The sequence below is a fragment of the Raphanus sativus genome, chromosome 6, assembly GCF_000801105.2.
Source record: "Raphanus sativus cultivar WK10039 chromosome 6, ASM80110v3, whole genome shotgun sequence".
Taxonomy (NCBI): domain Eukaryota; kingdom Viridiplantae; phylum Streptophyta; class Magnoliopsida; order Brassicales; family Brassicaceae; genus Raphanus; species Raphanus sativus.
In genome coordinates, this window is record NC_079516.1 from 52,695,567 (window position 1) to 52,718,653 (window position 23,087).

Here is a 23,087-nt window from a genome sequence, read left to right on the forward strand (position 1 = left end):
AGAAAGTGAGAGAGAAAGAAAAAAAGAAAAAAAAGAGACACATAGAAAGTAGGAATGAAGAAGAGGAATAGAGATAGAAATTGAAAAAATTAAATAAAGGAAAAAATACATCAAATACATTTTGTATAATTTCAGTTTGATTCTATATCTCGTAAATAGAATAGATAAACATTTTATTATAACTGTATATATACAATTTGTAAATATATGTTAGTTTTACAAAATTCAAAACATTTTGTATGCAGAAAAAAATCTATGATTTTTATAGGTAATTAAGAAACTCAAATAAGTAATTTTTAAACTTATAAATTTCATTAAAAGAATGAGGTGAAAGTAAAAAAGGACAATATAGAAATTAATTCATAAATTTCATAGCCTAAAGTATTCTATGGTTATACTATCAATATAATTCCTATTATGTATATGAGTCCAAATTTCCCTATATATTTTTACTGGAAGACCATAGAGCCTGACACTTTGACTGACATGTGAAAATGATTACACGTGACGATTGTATTTAAGGGACGCTTCTGTAGCTCATTAGCCAAAACTAATGCAATGTTTTTCTACTTGGGCTATGAGGCATAAACTATTGCTGAGCTGATGTGGTAGAAAATAAGTTAACAGTCAAATACGTATTAACTTATAAGTGAGGCTTAGCAAGGAAAATTTGATATAAATCATTCAGCTATTAGCAATAAAATTTGATATAAATCATTCAGCTATTAGCAATAAAAATTTCAATTAAATCTTGTGAACACAATCAAAGATTGAATCCATATATGCATATAGGGAAATACTTTAAATAATTTATAGCGGAAATAGCGTGAGCTTCATTTATAATACTTATTTATCTAACATCTTAGTACTATTTTTGACCAAATATGTGAGACCTCCAAAAACAATGATGAATTTTCTGCCCTCCTTTTGACCAATTAAATTTTCAAATATTGGTAAAAAATAACCAGCATTAACTTCACACGTAATCAATTTCGTCCAATTTAGGTTAAATAGACATTTTAACTAAATATATATGTAACGGCGATTAAGACATACAATTTTAAGAGATAAATGCTTAACCCGAATAGACAACGAATTTTGTATGTTTACTAATATAACAATTAGTAATCATGTAAGAAGAAAAACATTTAGCAACCATGAACATGAACTATAACATTGGAAAAAAAAACGAATTCGTTTGAATTTGAAATATCTAGCTCTTTAAAAAGCAAAGAAAAAGGATAAATATTTTTTTTAAAAGTAAAAATAGTGGAATTTTTTGGTGGGCCGGCTGTTTCAAGCAGATTTCCATTCTGAGGTATCTAACTAAAACTCCGAGAACATAGTTATCATTCTGTTCTATCAAAAATTGACACTATTTTTGTTTATTTATTTATATACACATATAACACGTTACCGATAAATATATTCCATTGATCTATACTTCAAAAAATTAATAGTTTTTGATTAGAGAAGAAATCAGAATCAAGAAAAAAGAGAGAGAAAATATGGGAAGAGGGAGAGTGGAGATGAAGAGGATAGAGAACAAAATCAATAGGCAAGTGACCTTCTCAAAAAGAAGAAATGGTTTGTTGAAGAAAGCTTATGAGCTCTCTGTTCTCTGTGATGCTGAAGTTGCTCTCATCGTCTTCTCTAGCCGTGGCAAGCTCTACGAGTTCGGCAGTGTCGGGTATATTAATTTGCGCTCCTTTCGTACGATCTTCCTAGCTCTTTATATATTTCAGTAAAGTTAGGTTTCTTATAAAACTGATTAAATTGTGGGCTCTTTTATCACTAGCTATATCGTAATTCGAGAATCTGATCAAGCTTTTATCTTGTGGGTATTCTTAAAGGTTAAGTCTTTTATCCTAAGGTAACTAGGGTTCATCGATATACTTTATCTCCGTCTCTCTCTTGGAACAATTACCATAAGCCAATGTGTCCATCCGTACGTTATATGTTGTTGTTTGATTTTTTTTTAACATGGATCTGGATTCTTTACTCTTGAAGATGACAAGATCCAAACGGTTAGGAAAAAAAAACAAATTAGGGTTTTCTTCGTTTTGGTCTTCTTCGTAAGAAGAATTCTCCATACATAATTGAGCTAATGATCTCTCGTGTGTAATAATCTTTTTTTTCTACTGAATTTTCAGAGTTGGAAGAACAATTGAACGGTATCATCGTTGCTACAACTCTTCTCTGACCAATAATAGGCCTGAAGAGTCTACACAGGCATGTGTATATACGCACTTTCGTTTAATAATAAATAATCCTGATTATACATGTTTATAACGTCTCACTTAAAATTCTCTTGCTACTATATGCATTTCATTATATAATTCTATATGGTGCAGAACTGGTCTCAGGAGGTGACGAAGCTGAAAGCCAAATACGAATCGCTTGTTCGCACTAATAGGTCTAGTAAAAGTTCTCTAATCCCTTGGCGTTCCTAGCGTTATGTAGTAATCATCATCTTCTGTTATATATTTGATATATATATATATATATATATATATATATCAATATATGTATAGCTGAATAGTTGACGTGTGTTGATTCATGCTAATTATCAAGGCATTTGCTTGGAGAAGATCTCCGAGATATGAGCGTGAAGGAACTGCAAGCGTTGGAGAGAAAGCTGGAAACCGCTCTTACTGCGACTCGACAACGCAAGGTTGTATTGTCTAGACCGGTCTTGTTTCATTTCCAATCATATGTTTATAAATACTAAACCAAAATTAATCATGGAACATGATATATATGCAGACACAAGTTATGATGGAAGAAATGGAAGATCTTCGGAAAAAGGTAAATTATATACAAATGTTAACATATCAAATTAAGTTTCAAAAAAAAAATATCAAATTGATTAATGTATATTCATATATTAATCAATCTACTTTTGAATTTTTAGGAGCGGCAACTCGGAGATATAAACAAACAACTCAAGATTAAGGTTTTTACTTTAGGTCTCAAAATTATGATTTTTTTTTCTTAGAAATATAACTAACTCGTATATGATTTTAATATGTTTACCAATAGTTTGAGGCCGAAGGCCTTGCTTTCAAATCATTTCAAGACTTATGGCCAAACTCGGCAGCATCGGTGGCTGATGATCCTAACAATTCTGGATTTCCGGTTCAGCCTTCTCATCCTAGTTCATTGGATTGCAACACCGAACCCTTTTTACAGATAGGGTACGTAACAATTTACCATGTTTTCTTTGTATTGTGAAAATGGGATAGAAGTTACGTATTGATTATAAGACTAATTTGGTACTTGTAGGTTCCAACAACATTACTACGTGCAAGGTGAAGGGTCTTCGGTATCAAAGAGTAATGTGGCACGTGAGACTAATTTCGTCCAAGGTTGGGTTCTTTAGCATTTGTTGACTAGATCACGATGCCACTGTCCCTCCAATTTCAGCTCTAAAGTTGGATTCTTCAGTTAGAATTATTTTTCTTTACAAGAAAAACTTATGGTCTATAGTTCTATCACTGGTGCGGTACTTAATTCGAGTTCCTACGAATGTATTCGCATGTATGGGTTCCTTAAACATTTTCACACGTTGGTTTTTCTACAATGAGATCGAAAACATTTTCACATGTTTGTTTTTCTAACTTTTATTTACGCACGAAGTAAAAGAAATCAGCTGACATTCCAAAACAATGAGTAAGCTGTAACTAAATTCTAGATTTTGATCCGCGCTTTTGAAGCGCAGAATATTTTACGATAAAAAATTTTACTAATAATTTAACAAAAATATTTTGGTAATTTTTAAAGAGTGTGTATTTAAATATTTTTGTATTTAAATCAGTATTTTTAAATTCAAACCCGATTGTGATTATACCGGTTAATCCGGAGATCTGACAATTCAATTTATGTTTTTAAAATATTCATATTAAAAAATCACTATAACCCGAGACTAACCGATTGAACTGATGGATGACCGATATGTAATCTAATTGGATTTAAATTGTAATAGTTTCATAATTTGTAATCTTATAATTGAAATTTTAAAGTTTACTATTTTGCAATTTATGAAATTATGACGTTTCTACAAAATTTTAAAGAGAAAATGATAGATATAAAACAACTAATATTAATTATTGTATTATTTGGAAACAATGATAGTAGTATAAAAAATATATTGTTTGGAAACATTGATAGTAGTATAAAGAAATAAGTATATTGTTTGGAAACATTGATAGTATTATAAAGAAATAAGTATATTGTTTAGAAACATAGATAGTAGTATAAAGAAAGGAATATTAGTGATTTAATGTGTGTTTAACTATAAAGTATAAAGATGTATTTAATTTAAAAACTTACAAAATAAATGTTAGGTCTAACAGAATGTTTCTGTTTTAATAAGATAGATGAACGAATCAGAAAATGCCACATAGTATCCGTGGAATAAATCTGGATGGTGAGGCTGGACCTACTTCTCGTTACATGATTTGAGTTTTGGCAAACGTGGCTGATCTGTCTTTTTCACAAGTCCTCGTATTATTTATTGATTTTTGCTATTTTTGGTTTCCAACTATAAAAGTTACAAAATTTTAGCAAAAAAAAAAAAAACTATATAAGTTACGATGGAATCCCCACCCACCCGTTTATGACTGGGCTATTACACAATGTAAGCTCATTTTATAAGATGGCCCTTTCATAATTTATGAACAGATAGGCCCAAATTTGAATTATAATTGAGTTGGGGTCCTATTTAATACTGATTAGTTGTTCAGGTAGATTTTGGCATATTTTAAGAAGTCTAGGTAATATTTTTGAATTATAATTGAGTTGAGGTCGTATTTAGCACTGATCAATAGTTCATGTAGTATTTGGTACGACTGAAATTGTTCGGGTTGAAAAATGCCTTTTTCCCGATGACCCTCCAATCAATATCTCGTTCATGTATAACTATTATCCAAACACTTTTTTTAGTTTTTGTTACTTATATACGCTTCAACGGCCCTATTTATTCTGTACTTCTAAAAATTCGACACATAATGTTCATAATCAGTATTTATATTAGTAGTAATGTTCTATACATTATATACGCTTCAAGTATTATTAAAAAAATTCTCAAAAAGTATTATTAAAATTAAATCGATAATAGCTTTTGCTACTAGCAATTTGATTCTATTGATTAGTCTCTAAAACACCGATATATATAGGCGGTGCATGTTCCTATATTTGTGTGAATTTTAGTTATAAAGTAATAATCAGGAAGTCTGTAGAATATAATTACTGTCCAGAATCCAGCTAGTGTGTAACTTTACCAATTAGTATGCATTACAAAATTCGAATCTCAATATCTAAGTAATCAGCTTTGATTTTGCGGAGTTGAGTGAACTAAGTTATTTTTGTTTCAGTCGTTTCTGACAAATTTTATGGATAAATTAAGATCTGAAACATAATTAAAATTTATAGCAAAATAAGTGACTAAGTTTAGGTCGAATATGCATGGCCCGAGACCACTGACTCTGAGTATTACCGATATGACCGAACTTGAGACAAGCTTGATTCAATTTGCTCAACAGTTCTCTCTTGGCGGCAAATGCGTAAAGAAAAATAAAGGTCCAGGTCTTTGGGGTGGTTATACACTTATACTCTCGACTTGGGAGTGCTAGGAGCAATGAGTTATACATAGGTATTTCTGATTTGGAGGAGAAAAAAAAGCCTGAACTGATATACATACATAATAATAGAACTTGAACATGAACAATAAACATAATTAAATTCTAGAGAAGCAAGTGTATAAGAACATAATATATAGATACATAACAGAGGCAGTACAGTTTTAAATAAGAGAGAAAGAAGACAACAAGAGAAGCAGCTTTAGAATCTTGTTACTTGTACTTATACAATCACTCTGCTCAGCCCGTTTTTACTTAGTTTTTTTTTGCTTTATTTTGTTTTCATTTTTGTTTTTGGAGAGTGGTTTGTTCACTTCCTTGCAGAAGAAGGTAACCCAATGAACAATTGTGTCTCTACTTCAGAACTTGGGCTACTCTCCTCGTCACCTCTTCCACTTTCTTGGTTCTTAGTCGACCAAACTTCGATTTCATGAGATCCCCACTGTAATAAAAAAAATTAGACTAATAGATGCAATGCAAAGAAGATAGAACAAACACATAGACGATCAAGGTCATGAGTCATGACGATTTTAACTATCATAAAAGAATAAAAGAAAACGATATGCAAGTGCAAAAACTAGAGAACCATATGAGATATTCGTTTTTAGAAGAAAGCGATATGCATATGCAACCCTAACTAGAGAACCATAGGGTATATTCATTTATAAAATATATTGTACCTTTTCAGCGAGCTTCTTGTTTTCTGCAGCTAGAGCTTTCTCCTGCAAAGTTTTTTGTACCAATTTTAAAAATCAAGCACAAGAAGATTATCAAGTTGGAGTGTTCCATCACTTGAGTCTCTTTACCTTTTGCTTGAGCTGCTCAATTTGTTCCTTAAACACTTGAGTCTAAAAGAGATGAGTAACAAAGTTAGAATCATGAGTGTTTTCATAAGAATAATAATGTGGGGATGATATATAAACCTTTCTTGCTCGAATACTTTTGACACTTTTCTCAAGTTGTTGCTCAATTTGCTGCAGCTCCTCTATCGAACATGATCCTATGCCTTCTCCCAAGAGTTTACTAATTAAAGTAGGAAAATACTTAATATGATCAAACTCTTAATATATGATATTTATATACTATAATTCAACTCTATGATGTGTTTGTATTGGATCACCAACCGTTTGGAAGCTTCAAGTTGTTCAATTTTCTTCATCATGTTTGCTGCTTCGTGTTTCAAATGCTGTTGGTTACATCACAAAAATGTTATTGCATGTGATTATCTTTAATATGTGGCTTGACAGAAGTGACATTGACTACTAATATGTGACGTTGAGATTAAATACAGACTATGTATGATACTACTATTTTTTATGCCAATTTATTTTTGTATTAAAAATTGGCACAAAATATCATAATTAACCTGCATATTTTCTTCAGAAACCGGTTTGCTGCTGACTCGATCCTTGGTATGCCTCAGATAACGATCTATGGTATCTTGCATACTGTCAAAACATTGAAAATAATTTCACAGATTAAATTCGCACAATGCAAGAAACCAAATAATTTTTTTTTTAAATAATAATTTTTTTTTTCGAACTCAGAGACACAAGATTAGAACATAAAAACTTTCTTAGGTGAAGTTATCACAAGCCTTCAGGACATAATTTAGAAAGTCGTGTACTAAATGGGATTTTTCCCCAACATTTTGGAAAACCAAAACATGTGAGTCTCTTTACTTTAAATTGAGAGAAAGAAGTACATCAAATCGGCTGAAACATCTGATCAAAAGCTGGCTTTTTCTATTTACAGATGTAATGATTCATCAAAAGAACGTCTGGTTTCCCTTCTACCTAACAGTACATGATAACTTGTTTCTTATTCTCAAAACAATCTACATTTAGATTCTAGCTTGAGTTTCAAAGCAAAAAAAAAAGTAGGTAGAGAATGAGTAGGAACAAAACATGTAAATTTACTGAACTATATTAAGAATGAGCATGAGATAAAAAAAGCCTGATTAATATATCAGGACTGGTAAAACAAGTTCCTAAACATCAGTTAGAGAAATCTAGGATTTTAAAGCAATCACAAGAAAGATTAATTGAACCAGATTGTGTATCATCTCAAAATAAAAGAATGCTAATTACAACATAATTATGATTTTTCAATGAACCAAGAAAGAGTTAAATACAAAGTCAAGGAGTTGTCCGATCTCTAATATCTAAGATGATCAAATGTGTATATATAATATATATTCATAACAAGTGAAAAGTATTTGCCACAGGCCACATAGTTCTTTGGCATATTAAACAAGATGATGTACTAGTTAAAAAGACACAAATAAGATGAGGTACTTGGTTTTACTTTAATAATAGCCTTACAATTGTAGAAACCAAGAAACTCACTCAACAGTTAACACTCTCTCTTAAACGTCAAAGAGATGTTTTTACATCAACATCAACGGCCAATAAAACCATAACTATAAACCAAGGGATATAGACAAAACTTTCTCTCTCTAGATGATTTATATATGTGTATATGTGTGTAAAAAGAGAACGTACTTGGAGCTGGCGAATTCATAAAGTTTTGCCTTAGGAGAGAAGATGATCAAAGAAACTTCAGCATCACAAAGCACTGAGAGCTCAAAGGCTTTCTTCAGCAAACCATTCCTTCGCTTAGAGAAAGTGACTTGTCTGCTTGTTGCATTCTCTATCCGCTTCATCTGAGTTTTTCCCCTCACCATCTTTTTCTCCTTGTTTAATTTCTCTTTCATATTAAAACATATATTTGTAAAAATAAATTGGTTAATTGCAAAGAACATGAGATCAATGGTGCAACCACCTCAATAAGAAGATTAGTCATACACATAAAACGACCCATTTATTCAGAAAGGAGGTGGTGGGTGATCAAAACATTTTTTCTTCCACGGATTTGATTTTTTTTTTGGTGGGAGGAGACTAATGAAGTCAACGAAAGAGGAAGAGATGATTAAGTACCCTAAAGGCAAAACAATGTAAAGTACAAATCTATATAGCTGATCTAGAACTTTCTGACATAGATTAAATCTATAAACGACTGAAAGATGTAAGCTCTTCTTTTCCAGGTTAAATTTAAGATGCAAGATTTCATGAGATTTAGCCAGAAACAAAACATCAAAACGAACAAAATAAAAGCAGATCCGTCAGACTAATCCAAGACTAGAAAGCAAAAAACAAGAAAGATCATAAAGAAGAGATCTTACCGGTGGCCAAAAGGGTTAATAATTATAAAAACCTAAACACAAAGCTTGTGAGGAGATTAACAGAAGAGTGAACTGAGAAGCAGGTTTGTATATAAATAGAGAGAGATAGGAGACTATGTAAGCATTAATGGAGGAAAGACCAGAAAAAGAAGAAGAAGAAGATGATGATCAAACGTGATTCTCTGCTAAAGGAAAGACCTTTTTATGGAAGTAGCAAAAGAAGTAATAGCTTTCCTCGTTTCATCTATTCGTGTGTAATAAAAGAAACAAGAGACAAAACTCACACACTCTCCTCTCCTCTCTCTCTCTCTGCTTTCGCCTTAAAAAGATCCTCTTCTGGTTATTGTTATGGTAATGGTGTATTGGTGTGGAACAATTATTTTCGTTCTATTTTCCTTTGTTTGGGAAACTATTAAATAACATTAAAACAAAAGCATAAAAGAAAGAGAAATTATGTGTCGCAAACGTGTTGGTCGCTTGAAACCTCATCCTTTACTTATTTTGGAAAAAAGCCTTAAAAAGACCAAAATAGTATATTTTGATATATATGGAAATATTTACATACACATCTTTTTCCCTTCATAAATATCTGGAATTGATGTTTAATAAGATTTTTTAAAATTGATTTAAGTGTGGACACAAATACTCTCTCGTCCTTATATACCCCACATGAAATTAAGGCTATATTTGATATATAATTATATTATAATGGTAAAAGACTAAAAGTTATGATGTTTTTTTTTTTGGCGACCAAAAGTTATGATGTTTTACAATCCAATGTTGTGCACTTAGTTCATAGTATATTTAAATCGAAAACCAGCTTCTAGCTATAGTTACGACTTGTTCATATATATCGCCAGGTATCTCATTCTAAATATATACATGTTCATCCTGAAATTCTTACGAAATAAGAGTTTGGGACCTATTGATAACGTAGATGAATATCATAACTTGATATAAAGCTTTTTTGTGCTAGTAGTCTTAACGTTAAACACTGTTATTTTGTTTTTCAATGATTTGTAAAAGTATTTAGTATGTTTTAGTTTTACATATGGCAGATAATCGTGCAATTCTACTTAAAGATTAATGACTTTTGTTAATTGAGTTTTATAGTTGACATGCTTGGAATTTTATCCATAATCAGATTACAAAGACGAAGAGGCAATGGCGCGTCATAAACGAAACGTACCTTAGAAAACCATTTGCAAAAATAGCATCTTCAAAAAAATGTAACTTAGGAAACCAATAATCGTTCAGCTTATCGAACATCTTGTCTAGCAAGTGGCACCAAAAAATTATCCTTTTTTGGAGAGAAAAATGGTTTATCGAAATCTAATGATTTATATATACATAGGGAGGACCACACAGACTATTTATTTTGAGAAAACGAACTTGTTAGCTGTTTTCTTCTTTTTTTTTTTTTGAAATTAATCTTTTTTTTTCTTTTTCTTTTTGCTAACATTGAAGTTAATCTTTTTAGCTGGATGCTTAATATATATGTTAACCACTTATACATCTATTAAATTTTAAATATTACCGACAGGTCCAAAAATATTTTGTGGATAAATATATTCTAGTCTTTTTTTGTCAACAGATATATTCGAGTCTTTTTTTTTTTTTTTTTTTGATCAAACACACTTTTCATTGAAACTTAAAGAGTTTACACTCCATTAGAGGAAGCTAAGTTAAGCAATGAGAGGGCTGATTTTGCCACCGAATCAGCCATCACATTACTCAAACGAGGTACAAAAGAAAAGGAAATAACATCAAACAACAAGCTAAAGTGATAGATGTCGAATAAAATACCAAACAAAGCTGGAACCGAGCCTCTCTCCTTAACAAGCTTCACCAAGGATTGAGAATCGGACAGTATCATCAGGGATTTAATATTCAACGAGGCAGCATGCATTACCGCTGAACGTATGGCGAGGCATTCAGCCATGAGCGCCGAAGAGACAAAGCGACGTGAGTCACTAATAGGAGCAGGACATTGTCCCACCGTTCCAGAGAACACTCCCCCTGTACCGCAATTTCTAGATGTGGCATCCCAAGCACCATCAACATAACAGAGCATAATACCTTGCGGGGGGGAGAAGGTCAGTCGAGTAGCAGCAGGTGGTGGGTTAGGGTGCTGGTGGTTAGCGAGAGATGGTAGTGTGATTTGAGCTTCCTGCCATTCTCTTGCATCCCTGATCGCTTTAACAACAATTTCCATAGCGGAAAATACTCTGTTTTGAAAACAGATATTATTTCTTGACTTCCATAAGCTCCACAAGATCCAAGGCCAGAGCGGAACCGAGATACCAGCCGGTGGTAGGACAGCAAGTGTTTGCACAACCTCTATCAGTTCCGTAATGGAGGCTATCGACTGGAGAGGTACAGTGGAGAAGGGAGCTAGTTCCCAGACTTGAGACGCTGCCGTGCAGTGTAGGAAGACGTGGAGGTCGTCTTCTTCTTGATCGCATGACTTGCAGGTGAATGCTGGGACTCCACGACGCACTAGGTTGGCGCTCACCGGGATTGCTTTCCTCGCAAGTTTCCATAGGAAGTCCTTGATCTTTGGTGATGTCTTGATGTTCCATATGTTTTTGTTCCAATCAAACGGTGAGGCGTGGGGATCAATCTCGAGAAAGCCCATCCCCGCCCTGTAACCTGATTTAGTGGTATATTCACCAGAAGTATCGAGTAGCCACGCCAAACAGTCTTGTGATGGTGCTGAGCTTGTGACAATACTGAGGATGTGCTCTGCATAGTGAGGAATGTGCTTCTCTATCTGTTCCTTATCCCAAGTGTTCGTTAAAGGGCAGAGAAGGTCACTGACTCTAAGCTCCATCGCTTGCTCATCCATCGGACCGATCGGTTTCCTCGGGACTGAGCATGAAAGCCATGGATCTTGCCACACTCTTATCGCGTCTCCGCCACCCACAACCCACCCTAGGCCTTTCCTTAGTATCTCTCTGCCGGCTAGAACTCCTCGCCACCCGTGAGACATCGAGGAAGGGGCCGAGCAATCAAGAAAGGAGGATGATCTCGTATACTTTCCCAACAGAACCTGAGCGACTAGAGAGTTAGGAAATTTGATCAATCTCCATCCAATCTTGGCAAGTAATGCATCGTTGTACGTCTCTATATCCCGAAAACCTAATCCACCCGCATATTTAGGTTGTGTGAGAGTGGACCAAGCAACCCAACACATTTTTCTCTGCTCCGGGTTTGCATCCCACCAAAACCTCGTGAGAAGAGATTGAATCTGTTTGCAAAGAGAGATCGGGAGCTTAAAGCAAGACATAGTATAGGCCGGCATAGCAGTGAGAACGGCTTTAAGGAGGGTTTGCTTCCCGGCTCCTGAGAGAAAGCGGTTCTTCCAGCTGAGAGTTTTCTGTCTGATCCTGTCTAAGATGGAGGCAAAGATGTCTCGCTTCTTCCGACCAAAGTGTTCCGGCAATCCCAAATACTTCCCTAGTCCACCTTCCGCTTGAATAGCTAAGGATGACTTAACTCTTGTTTTGACTTCTGGTGGTGTTCTAGCGGAAAAGGTAATAGAAGATTTTGAGAAGTTTATACGTTGGCCCGAGAGGTCCTCGTACAGTCTGAGAATCCGTAGGAGAGCAGCCACACTCGATACACTTGAGCGGCAGAAGATCATCGTATCATCGGCAAACAGTAAGTGATTTATAGCCGGGCATCCACGAGCAACACGAACTCCAGGGAGGGATCCATCTGCCATAGCCATATCACATAAGGAAGACAGGGTTTCCGTGCATAATATGAAGAGATAAGGGGATAACGGATCCCCTTGCCGTATACCACGGGACGGTTCCACTGATCCCATCGGAGCTCCGTTGATGAGAAAGGAGTATGAAACTGTCTCCACACAGCACATAACCCAAGATATCCATTGCGGATCAAAGCCCAAGTGTTCGAGAACCGCCCGGAGAAAGCCCCATTCGATCCTATCATAGGCCTTACTCATGTCCGTCTTCACGGCCATAGAGCAATACTTCTTTGCTTCCGACGTTCGGAGATAGTGGAGCGTTTCGTGGGTAATTAAGACGTTGTCTCCTATTGCCCTGCCCGAGACAAAGGCTGATTGAGACTTGGAGATGAGATGAGGTAGCATCGGTTTCAGCCTGCGGGTGAGTACTTTAGCTATGATCTTGTAATGGGTGTTGCACAAGGCAATGGGGCGATACTCAGCAACTTTCCTCGCAGAGTTGATTTTGGGAATCAACCGCACATGTGTTTCGTTTTGCTGTGGGTGGAGCACGCCAGTGAGGAAGAAATGGCGGATATCATTACATACATCGGGTCCTACTATATGCCAATAGGCGTGGTAAAACTTGGCTGAAAAACCGTCGGGACCCGGGGCCTTTCCACTGTTAATAGAGAAGACTGCATCTTTTATTTCCGAATCACTCGGTATAAGTGTAAGCTGTTGGTTCATCTCCGGCGTGACTTTGTTTGGTAAGATCGACGCAAGCCTTGAGAAGTCAGTGTTACCGTTGGAGGTAAAAATTTTGCTGAAGTAATCTGTGATAACAGAGCATATCTCCTTCTCCTCGAAAAATTCCACGCCATCGTCGTTCTCAATGACAGACAGAGAGTTAATTTGCCGTCGCTGTTTGGTTGCTGCATGGAAGAACCCTGTGTTTCTATCTCCACACTTTAACCATTGAATTCTGCTCCTCTGCTGCCAGAATGCTTCTTCCTCCTTGTAAGCTTCCACCAGGTCGTTTGTGAGTTTCTCAATGGCTTCTCTGTCCGGTTGGCTAGCAGACAGAGATGTCTCTAGATTAGTCTGATAAGTCTTAATAATCTCATTGTGCTTAAGGTTTTGCTCCTTGGCCCATTGTATGATCCTTCGCCTGCACGCATTGAGCTTTGTGATGACGCTGTCTAGCGGGTAATGGTTCCAAGTTTCCTCCACCACCGCTTCCACTTCCTGTTTCTCTGTAAGAGAGCGATTGAAACGGAACATGCCTCGGTGTTTTGAGCCATATTTGTTAAAGTATGTGATGAGTGGGCGATGGTCCGAGCCCTCGAACCGTAAGTAACAACATCTTCCCATTGGGAATAATTCATTCCAAGCACAATTGACCATGGAGCGATCAAGTCTGGATCTTACAAAATGAGTGTATCTTGTTCCACGCCACGACAAATGATTTCCGGAGTGTTTTAAATCCCATAAACCATGCTGAGATACAAAAGTACGCAAGGCAACAAAAGATCCTTCCCATATATTCGAGTCTTTATTTTGTGTTTGCATCGAGTTACGCATGTGTAACTAGATTTGAAGTTCATGGTAATGCATTTAAAAAAAAATCAGATTTATAGAAACATATTACTGTGCCTACAAATTTAAATGAAGAAATTTTATCAAAAAAAAAATGAAGAAAATAGGGCCTAGAATATTAGAAATACATCAACGTCGTCCGTACAGTCACGTACAAAGGTAAGCCAATGATAATTCGAAAACGCACCTCCTACCTTTTCTCATGCTCCAATCGAAAACTCCCGGGGTAAAAAAAATATTTGGTTTATAATCTTAAAAGATAAATCGTGCTCCACACTTTGGTCCCGATGTGACCCACCAAAATATGCATTTATCTTCTCCAAATAATTAAATTATATTATAATATAACAACTGTTGTATGGTCCTACTACTTTTCTTACCTCTTTTAACCTCTTTTTACTTCCTCTTTTAGGTTAAATCTATTTTTCGTTCCTAAATATTCACTTTCCTTTTATATATATTTACCTATTTAGGTGTTGAAATTATGCTATATACTCTTCGAAATTTGTGAACGTTCTCCTAGAAAAGGACAGAACTCTCCATCTTGTCCAGAAACCTACTCCGTTCGTTTTCTACTGTATCTAAAGAATCTTGTGATTTCAGTTTGGTTTCTTTCTTTTTTAGTTTGTTCGGTGAATTGCTCAAAAAAAAAGTTTGTTCGGTGAAAATCTCTCATTCATTTTTCAATAGATTTATAAAATTATATAGATATATATATACGTATATATATATATATATATATATATATATATATATGTGTGTGTATATATACACGTTTGTAGGTGACTACAACATTAGCTGTGACTGTGACCAATTTCTAACTCTATATTGAATGGATATATACAGCTTTCAAATAAAGTTTAATTGATCCATGGATCTTATGAGGTTGGATTTTCATTTTTTCATCCACATTTCATATGGTTAGAACTTTCTGTTGAACTAGTTTCATATTTAGGGTGTGATTGGTAGTTGATGTGGATGCTCTCCACAGTCTCGTTTATTTCTAAATCACCAAAATCAGAACAATCAAACTTTAATTTATTTTTTAAAATCACAGCTTTTGAAATAACATAGAACTGTAAAAGTGTTCTGCAGAGCCAAATATTCAAAGCAATTTTAAGTGTTTTCCATAAAGTTATACATCAATAAAATCTAAAATTACAGTAAAAAGTCTACAATTTTTTTTTATAGCAATAATTTTAAAGGTACAACCATTACCAATTGGACTTTTAGTAACTGAAAACAATTTGGAATAAATAGTTGGCCAACCATGATGAATTTCTCTAAACTTAAACTGTAGGGTTAACTTAAATTGATGTTCAGTAAATATGTAAACCTGCTAGATGTTAACCGTATGCTTTTTAATATCTAGTTTACATGTAGTGTTGAGTGCTGTTGTCTTTTTTTTTATATAAGTAGAGTGTTATTATCTTAAACATGGTTGATAATGATTTCTTTTTGTTTTAACAAAATCATACATGACCATCATAAATGATGAGTATGCTGCCACAACTCACAAGTAAGTAAATGGTTGATCGTTCAATAATAAGGTATGATGGAACCAAGTCGCCACATATGTTTACTTAAGGTTTGAATGTAGTTTTGGGGCATCTCTTATCCCTATGTTTTGGCGAATATTGTATCCCAATTGTTTAAGGTTGACCGGTCCCTCTAAAACTAATTTAATTGGTGTATTAGTCTAAGCTCGAAAAACTTAAACAAACTGGATAGGTAACTTAAGACCAAAATATTATACACATGGACTCATTCAACTAGGTAGCGTGACCACGCCACTAAGTACAAGGAAACACCGTGGATTTAGAAGAATTAACATTTAACAAAGACAGAAATTCATCTAATCGCCTGATTCAGGATATAAATCACGTAACACGCCTTTCCTCTTATGTTTTAAAAACTCACATAATCACACTCGTGAACAGATCTTATGTAAATTTAGATTCTCTTTGCACACATTCATAACTTACAAGATCAATCTAGCTAACTCAATGCATAGAATTAGAAGGTATGAAGCAAGCAGATATATATTTGTTTGTTGACCAGCTAACGTAGACAATAACTAAAGTAGCTAAAATAGTAAAATGCCTTGGACTCCGCTTAAACATTAATTTTCAAATGTAAAACACCGTTGTCGCATTTACAAAACAAATTACAATAGAAAGAAATCACTATTAAGACTTAGCAAAAAAACACTTAATTTAACTTTCGGTAAACGCGTGATTTGGGGGAACTATGTGTCTAGACTCAATGCATTTGCACATGAATTTAATTAGCATTTTAATTGAATCCAGCTCTCTCTCCCTCACTCATCAAGCATAATCTAAAATAAAATAAAAAATTCTTTATCAGCCTAGTAGAACCTTTGTTTATACTTTTCTTACTTTGTATTTGGCTATTATGTAAAGTAATCAGAGATATATGATCAATGGATTAGTGTGATTAAGATTTTAAAATGTCGGATAAAGAGGGTTAGTAGAACTAAGCTTATTGGAGACTAGAGGATGAGATTTGATTTGGCCATTGGGGAAAGAGTTACCACTTCCCAGTTGAGATACCGACACATAGTCGGGCACGTGGGGCAGGGAGATTCACGTCATCTATGGAGGGGACCACAGAGCGTGCTGTGCACCGCTCCATGCGTTTTCATCCAACGATTGTAATTCCATCTTCGGACTCTCGCTGTCTCTTTTTAATTCGTTTGTTTCTCTGTAAAAGTAATAAACCATGCTTGCGTCAGCTTTCCACACCTGGGCTTTTTGTTCTTTAAAACAGTTAACACTGCGCAATATGAGTACGAACTATTCGGATTTCAGATGTCAAAAAAATGTCTTCTTGATTTTTTTTTTAAATATATAATAACCACTGATAAAAGCATTTCTGATAATACATTTATTATGTTATAACCCCCAAAATGATAACAAAAAGGTAACAAATACAGAAGAGTTAACTTAGAACCCTAAAGGAACAAAAGGTATATAATGATATAACAAAGACAGGACTTAATCATCGATCACAAATCTTAGCCAGCTATTCGTCTGTAGGTGTTATGTTGGAGCCAAGATAGGCGCGAAGAAAGCTATGAGCAGAGGGTTTCTACTTAAGCAGGACAAGAAGTCAATCTTGTTATTTGATCTTTGTCGTCGTCAGGAAACATGTACATCCCTTGAATCTTAAACATGATATAAACTACTATTGACATGGATGAATGAATGAATCTATTTACACTGACTTCGTAAAATAGTGGGCCTTATAGTACTGTAAAGTGTAGAATACGCTAAGCTTAGCACTGTCAAAGTGTCAAGTGTAGCCCGGGCCTATAAAATAGTGGGCCTTGAAATTTTTTATCCCTAAATGTTAGTTTTCTTGAATTTATTGGACCTGAATGTTATGTAAGTATACAGCAGAATTGTTATTTTTTTATTTGGGCTTTAATTATTGCATGTCAAGCAAGCAGTACAGAACAAGTTTTCCATCTATTTTATTAAATCCGAAACATTACAATTTCTTCTAGATAGATTTTAAAGGTGGATCTCATATATTTAAATTAAATATCTCATTCTTTATACATAATACGTATCATAGTCTAACATTGCATTGATGTATTTCCTTAAATACAATTCCTCTTTTTGTCCATATTCCATATATGGTTTTCACATTTATTACATGTCGATTTAAATAAGATAGATACTAAGAATACTAAAAATATTAATCTTACTAGAATTACCATATACAATTCATTTTAAATTGATCAGTATACTTTCATTGGCCATATTGATTTTATTAGTACGAATAACATTAGGTAGATAAGTCATAGACACATACATAAAAATTTGACTATTCTTTAACTACGTTGGGCCTAATCTACTTTCTAAAACAAATAACACATACCTTTATATATTGTATAGAATATAGTAATATTGTATAGTATTATACTTATACAATAATACTAAAAACAAACCAAACTAAAATATAATATATATCGAAAATACTTTGAACCACTACACACAAAATATATTAGACCTCAGAGATAAAATTCACTTTCAAATTATGTAATAATTATTTTTAAAAATTAAACTTTGTAATGTACAAAAACATAAGTTTTATATCAAATTTTGTGTTACAATAAAAAGACACAATTCGCGCTTGCAAAGTGTTATTTATACATACGAAAGACAGTTTTGGTATTGTTTTTTAAACACAAAATTGAATTATACAAACTCGATACTACATAAAACTAAACAATATAGAATACATTTTAAAAATAAAACACGTGCGGGTGCACATGGCCTTTGCGAAAATAGTAAATATGTTTATATAATATATAAATATATTATGTTACACATATTTTCATATAAATAATACCCGAATGTAAGTTTTGTATGATAAATATTGAAAATACAAAATATATAGCCATATATATTTAAATAATATATAAAATATCTACTTTACGTTATCATAAAATTTTAAAATCAAATTTAGTAATTAAACACATTGCTTATTTAAACACATTAGTACACATTGTTATTTATCAAAATTTTATATTAATACACTTGCAATCATGTATAACATTTAGTACAAATAAAGATAAAAAAATTGATTCCCGCTCGGTCGAGCGGGTCATGACCTAGTTTTGTTTGAAATTAGATATTTAGTTTGGAGTCTTTGGACCGATTTTACTTTTAGTAATTTTTATGTATATACACACATTTATAAAATTGTAGGCTAAGCTTCACAAAAAGAAGAGGTCCACTAAAATAAAAGAAGAGAGCGACATATCCAGTCCACGTGGGGACTAGGCCTGGGCATCCAGGTCCTCGGGTCGGGTTCGGGTCGGTTCTTCTCGGGTCCGGGTCTTTCGGGTCCTGAAGATTTGGACCCTAATAAGTACTTATAAAAAATCGGGTCGGTTCCGGGTCGGTTCGGGTCTATTTTTTCCGTACCCATTAATATCCGATTTTTTTCGGTTCTTTATTTTATCGGGTCGGGTCCATGTATTTCGGGTCCATGCTCGGGTAAATGTCACATTTTTCGGGTCGGGTCTACCTATTTTCGGGTCTAAAATATGTGATTCGGGTCTACTTGTACCCATGAACCTGCAATTTTACCCGAACATCAAACCTGTAATTTTGAAACACTGCAATAACCATAAGTAGAAAATACAATAGACGTTACACAATCTCAAAACCTGCAGTAACCATAACCATAACTAATAAACATAAAAGTAAAACAACATAATCACTTCACGATCAAGACAAAGTCGAACAAAAAACATGTCAAACTTGACCAAAAGACATTAACAAACTCGAAAAAAACAGGACACGAACAAGAAGTCAAACTCCAAAAAAAACAGGACAATAAAAAACTCGAACAAGAAACACATCAAGATCAAGTCAGACTCGAATAAAAACATGTAATTATACACAATTACACATCAAGTCAAACTCCAAACACAAAAATAAAATCGTAGAAAAAAATTAGGAATTAGGGTTATCTGAGATCGATTTCTAGAAGTCTCTGATGGAGGAGAATAGACGGGATTCTCTGATTCCAGTTTATTAGCTGATTGATTCTCGGATTAATTGCTAATAAACCCCAATTTTCTTTTCTCAGTCTTTTTTGGGGAATGGAAACGACATACAAGGGAAAGTGTAAAAGACTAAAGGGTGCATTGGGTTTCAAAGCTCACTAGATTTTGATCCACGTTTTTGAAGCGCGGAATATTTTACGATGAAAAATTTCACTAATAATTTAACAAATATTTTGGTTATCTTTAAAGAGTGTGTATTTAAAATATTTTTGCATTTAAATCAGTATTTTTAAATTCAACCCGATTGTGATTATACCGGTTAATCCGGAGATCTGACAATTCAATTTATGTTTTTAAAATATTCATATTAAAAAATCACTAAAACCCGAGACTAACCGATTGAACTGATGGATGACCGATATGTAATCTAATTGGATTTAAATTGTAATAGTTTCATAATTTGTAATCTTATAATCGAAATTTTAAAGTTTACTATTTTGCAATTTATGAAATTATGACGTTTTTACAAAATTTTAAAAGAAAATGATATATATAAAATAACTAAGATTAATTATTGTATTATTTGGAAACATTGATAGTAGTATAAAAATACATTGTTTGGAAACATTGATAGTAGTATAAAGAAATAAGTATATTGTTTGGAAACATGGATAGTAGTATAAAGAAAGAAACATTAGTGACTTAATGTATGTTTAACTATAAAGTATAAATGTGTATTTAATTTAAAAACTTACAAAATAAATGTTAGGTCCAACAGAATGTTTCTGTTTTAATAAGATAGATTAAAGTCACTTAATGATTCTCGGTTCCATAAATACCCGATCGGATCCCGGGTCGGTTCTGGACCCGAACCTGCTACCCGCGGTTTTTCCTTCGTTAGACCCAATAGGGTAAAGTTCTCTGTTCCGATTCCAGACCCGAACCTGTATTTTCGGGTCGGTTTCGGGTCGGGTCCGGATAAAATGTCTAGGTCTAGTGGGGACTCCTATAGCCAACTCTTCTGTAACTTCTTTCCCATGGCCAAGTTGGTTTGGGCCTCCAATAATTCCTTTACGTGTGTTTTTCTTCAAAAACTGAAAATCTAATTTACCATTTTTTCTTTTTAACTAATTTACTTTCTTTATAACTAAACCACATTTTTAAAAGTTGTATTTAACGGTGAGAAACTGGGATGTTTCTTATCAGAAATTAATAAATTATCTTATCGTAGTAAATCGTGTCTGGCGTCGAGCCAAGAACAGATTACAAGACCAACTAATGAAGTATAGAAAATATAATTAACGATGAGGACGGGATGACAGAATGTGCAATTGACGGTAAAGATCTGATGGGCAGAAATAGGACCCACGCCAGCCTGTTCTTTTATTTCCATAGCTTTAAGCTCTTGTGGTGGTGACCAACTCGTGTCCTTGAGTGGGGAGGTCTAGGCCCCACGAGATGAGGCCGTATTAGTGGTACAAGCAAGCTGTTTGGCCCCGCCAATATCATACACGGACGAGACTTTATAGAAAATTCAAAAGGAATAATAAAGCAAAGCTTTAACACTTCTAGAAAAAAACGAATTATCTAAAAAAGCAATGCTTTATCAAATTTAGAAAAATATCATTAGAATTCAATAAAATGTCTATTTGATAACATATTAAAAAAAGTTGAAAACATCAGTATCACAATTGTTGTTGGGTGGTCCATGACTTGATATTATTACAGGGCTTCGGCTTCAATAAAATCTTGTTGTGGCACAATATTTGTATTTACAAAAGCGATAAAACAAAGTCCAAAAAGTCAAGACAAAGTAGTAAAGAGGCCCACCGAAACGGACCACGTAGCCCTACCGAACCGGGACCACACCCCAACCTGGCCGCCTCGGAAGTAATGCGTAAGGTGGGAGCTGTGTGGCCCCACTCCCTCCTCCTCCTACCACTCGCCAGAGCCCCACCCCTCCTCTCTGCTTTTTGATTTTGGTGCGTGTTGACCCACCAACGACGTGGACCCCATCTAAGCCCACTTAACACGTGCGTGTCTTTACTTCCTCACTCACGTGCCCACGTGCCCTTTTCTCCCCCCTTCCCCGGTAATCACCATTACGCCGTCGTTTTTAAATATACGTCAGTGGTTCGATGACCGAGCTGTGGTGGTTGACATGAACTGGTGAAGCTCTTGTTTCTCGTAAATCTCTAGCGAGAAGTCTCTGAGCATGTTAGTCGTTGACGACGAACCTCCGTTTGTTACACCGGAGCTTGAGCTCGGAGCCATAACCGACGGCGTCGAACCGGTAACGTCTGGAGCTGACACCACGCCGTTGCTCGGTAAAACTTGAAGAAAAGGTGGTCTAGCCATCGAAGAAGCCTGCTGAACGGCGGCGACGTAAGACGGAGGCGAAGCAGCCGGAAAAGCTAACATCTGAGGCCGGTTCGACGGACCGGCGACGTGCGGAACAAGAAAGAAAGCTCCGACGGTCGGAATCACCGCGTTCGAAGGAATCGCCCACATCGGAATCATCCCCTGCGGCAGCGTCTGCTGAGCCACGGTGGAAACAGGAGCTAAACCGGAGGAAATTGGAGCTAAACCGGAGGAAATGGGAACTAAACCGGAGGAAATGGGAGCTAAACCGGAAGAAACCGAAACCGAGACGGCTTCGTTTATGTCTATATACTCACTGTTGGAAGGCCTCTTACGTCTCTTCTTCGCCGGGTTATCTCCTACGTCGGAATCACCGTTCGCCGTCGTCGTCGGGATCTTTAAGGTTCCGTTAACCGACATAGCTATGGCGGGAACCGTTCCCGTACCCGTGGCGGCGATAATAGCCGGCTCGGCGTTCTCCAACAGCCACCGAATCGTCTCGCCGTCGGACTTGTGACCTAGCTCTCGAGTCAGCTGAAAAATCCTAGCAGCACACGTGGCGGGCATCCGTATCCTCCTCCCTCTACCTTCGACCTTGGTGTGACGGTCTTTAGTCGAGGCTCTCTTCAATGGCGGTCTCGTCGACGACGGTGGAGCTAAAGACATTGAAACAGACGGAACCTGTAGCTGCTGGGAGGAGGAAGACTCTAACGACGGCTCCGTCTTGGGCACTGCGTTGTTCACTTCAAAGGGTTTAGAAGTCTCCACGCTTCTGACGCCGTTGATGACGCTTAGATCAACGGCTCTTAGACGTTGATCTTCGTGCTTCTTAGTCGTCGCCATAAGGAAAACAGACGGTGGAGATAACGACGAATGATTTAAAGAGAAGCGGATGCTTTAACGGCGTTACGCGTCGAAGGAGATAGTAAATGTGACTCGTCCATATATAGCAAGAAAGGTAATGAGAATACTATCTTGTTTTTTGATCCGGGAAAAAATCGACGGTTCTGATTTGTTGGGCTGGGCTTTTTAGGGCCATTATGATAGCACCACGTGGATCGATCC

General features: G+C 35.3%; 3 protein-coding genes across 7 annotated transcripts; 1 reads left to right on the forward strand and 2 right to left on the reverse strand.

Moving 5' to 3' along the window:
* The first annotated feature begins 1,417 nt into the window (after positions 1–1,417).
* Positions 1,418–3,602, forward strand: LOC108809891 (agamous-like MADS-box protein AGL6). 2 transcript variants are annotated; one of them, XM_018582028.2, is made up of 8 exons: positions 1,418–1,690; positions 2,154–2,232; positions 2,355–2,416; positions 2,575–2,674; positions 2,767–2,808; positions 2,915–2,956; positions 3,043–3,197; positions 3,286–3,602. In XM_018582028.2, the coding sequence occupies exons 1-8, from the start codon at positions 1,509–1,511 to the stop codon at positions 3,380–3,382; spliced, it is 759 nt and encodes a 252-aa protein (XP_018437530.1). In that variant the 5' UTR covers positions 1,418–1,508; the 3' UTR covers positions 3,383–3,602. The 2 variants fall into 2 exon arrangements, with proteins under 2 accessions (XP_018437530.1, XP_056845744.1); XM_056989764.1 differs by lacking the exon at positions 1,418–1,690 and adding an exon at positions 1,958–2,027.
* Positions 3,603–5,721: 2,119 nt separating this feature from the next.
* On the reverse strand, positions 5,722–9,214 carry LOC108805962 (MADS-box protein SOC1). Of its 4 annotated transcripts, none has more exons than XM_018577962.2 (8): positions 9,022–9,214; positions 8,144–8,334; positions 7,006–7,087; positions 6,764–6,825; positions 6,563–6,662; positions 6,446–6,487; positions 6,320–6,361; positions 5,722–6,081 (listed from the first exon to the last, which is right to left on the reverse strand). In XM_018577962.2, exons 2-8 carry the CDS (start codon positions 8,323–8,325, stop codon positions 5,950–5,952), a joined length of 642 nt encoding a protein of 213 aa, XP_018433464.1. In that variant the 5' UTR covers positions 8,326–8,334; positions 9,022–9,214; the 3' UTR covers positions 5,722–5,949. The 4 variants fall into 4 exon arrangements, with proteins under 4 accessions (XP_018433464.1, XP_018433463.1, XP_018433462.1 ...); XM_018577961.2 differs by having other exon boundaries at positions 8,144–8,348; XM_018577960.2 differs by having other exon boundaries at positions 8,824–9,213.
* Positions 9,215–21,267: 12,053 nt separating this feature from the next.
* Positions 21,268–22,952, reverse strand: LOC108806600 (transcription factor TCP9). The gene has a single exon (XM_018578753.2). It carries the CDS (start codon positions 22,863–22,865, stop codon positions 21,789–21,791), a length of 1,077 nt encoding a protein of 358 aa, XP_018434255.2. The 5' UTR covers positions 22,866–22,952; the 3' UTR covers positions 21,268–21,788.
* Between the last annotated feature and the right edge of the window lie 135 nt (positions 22,953–23,087).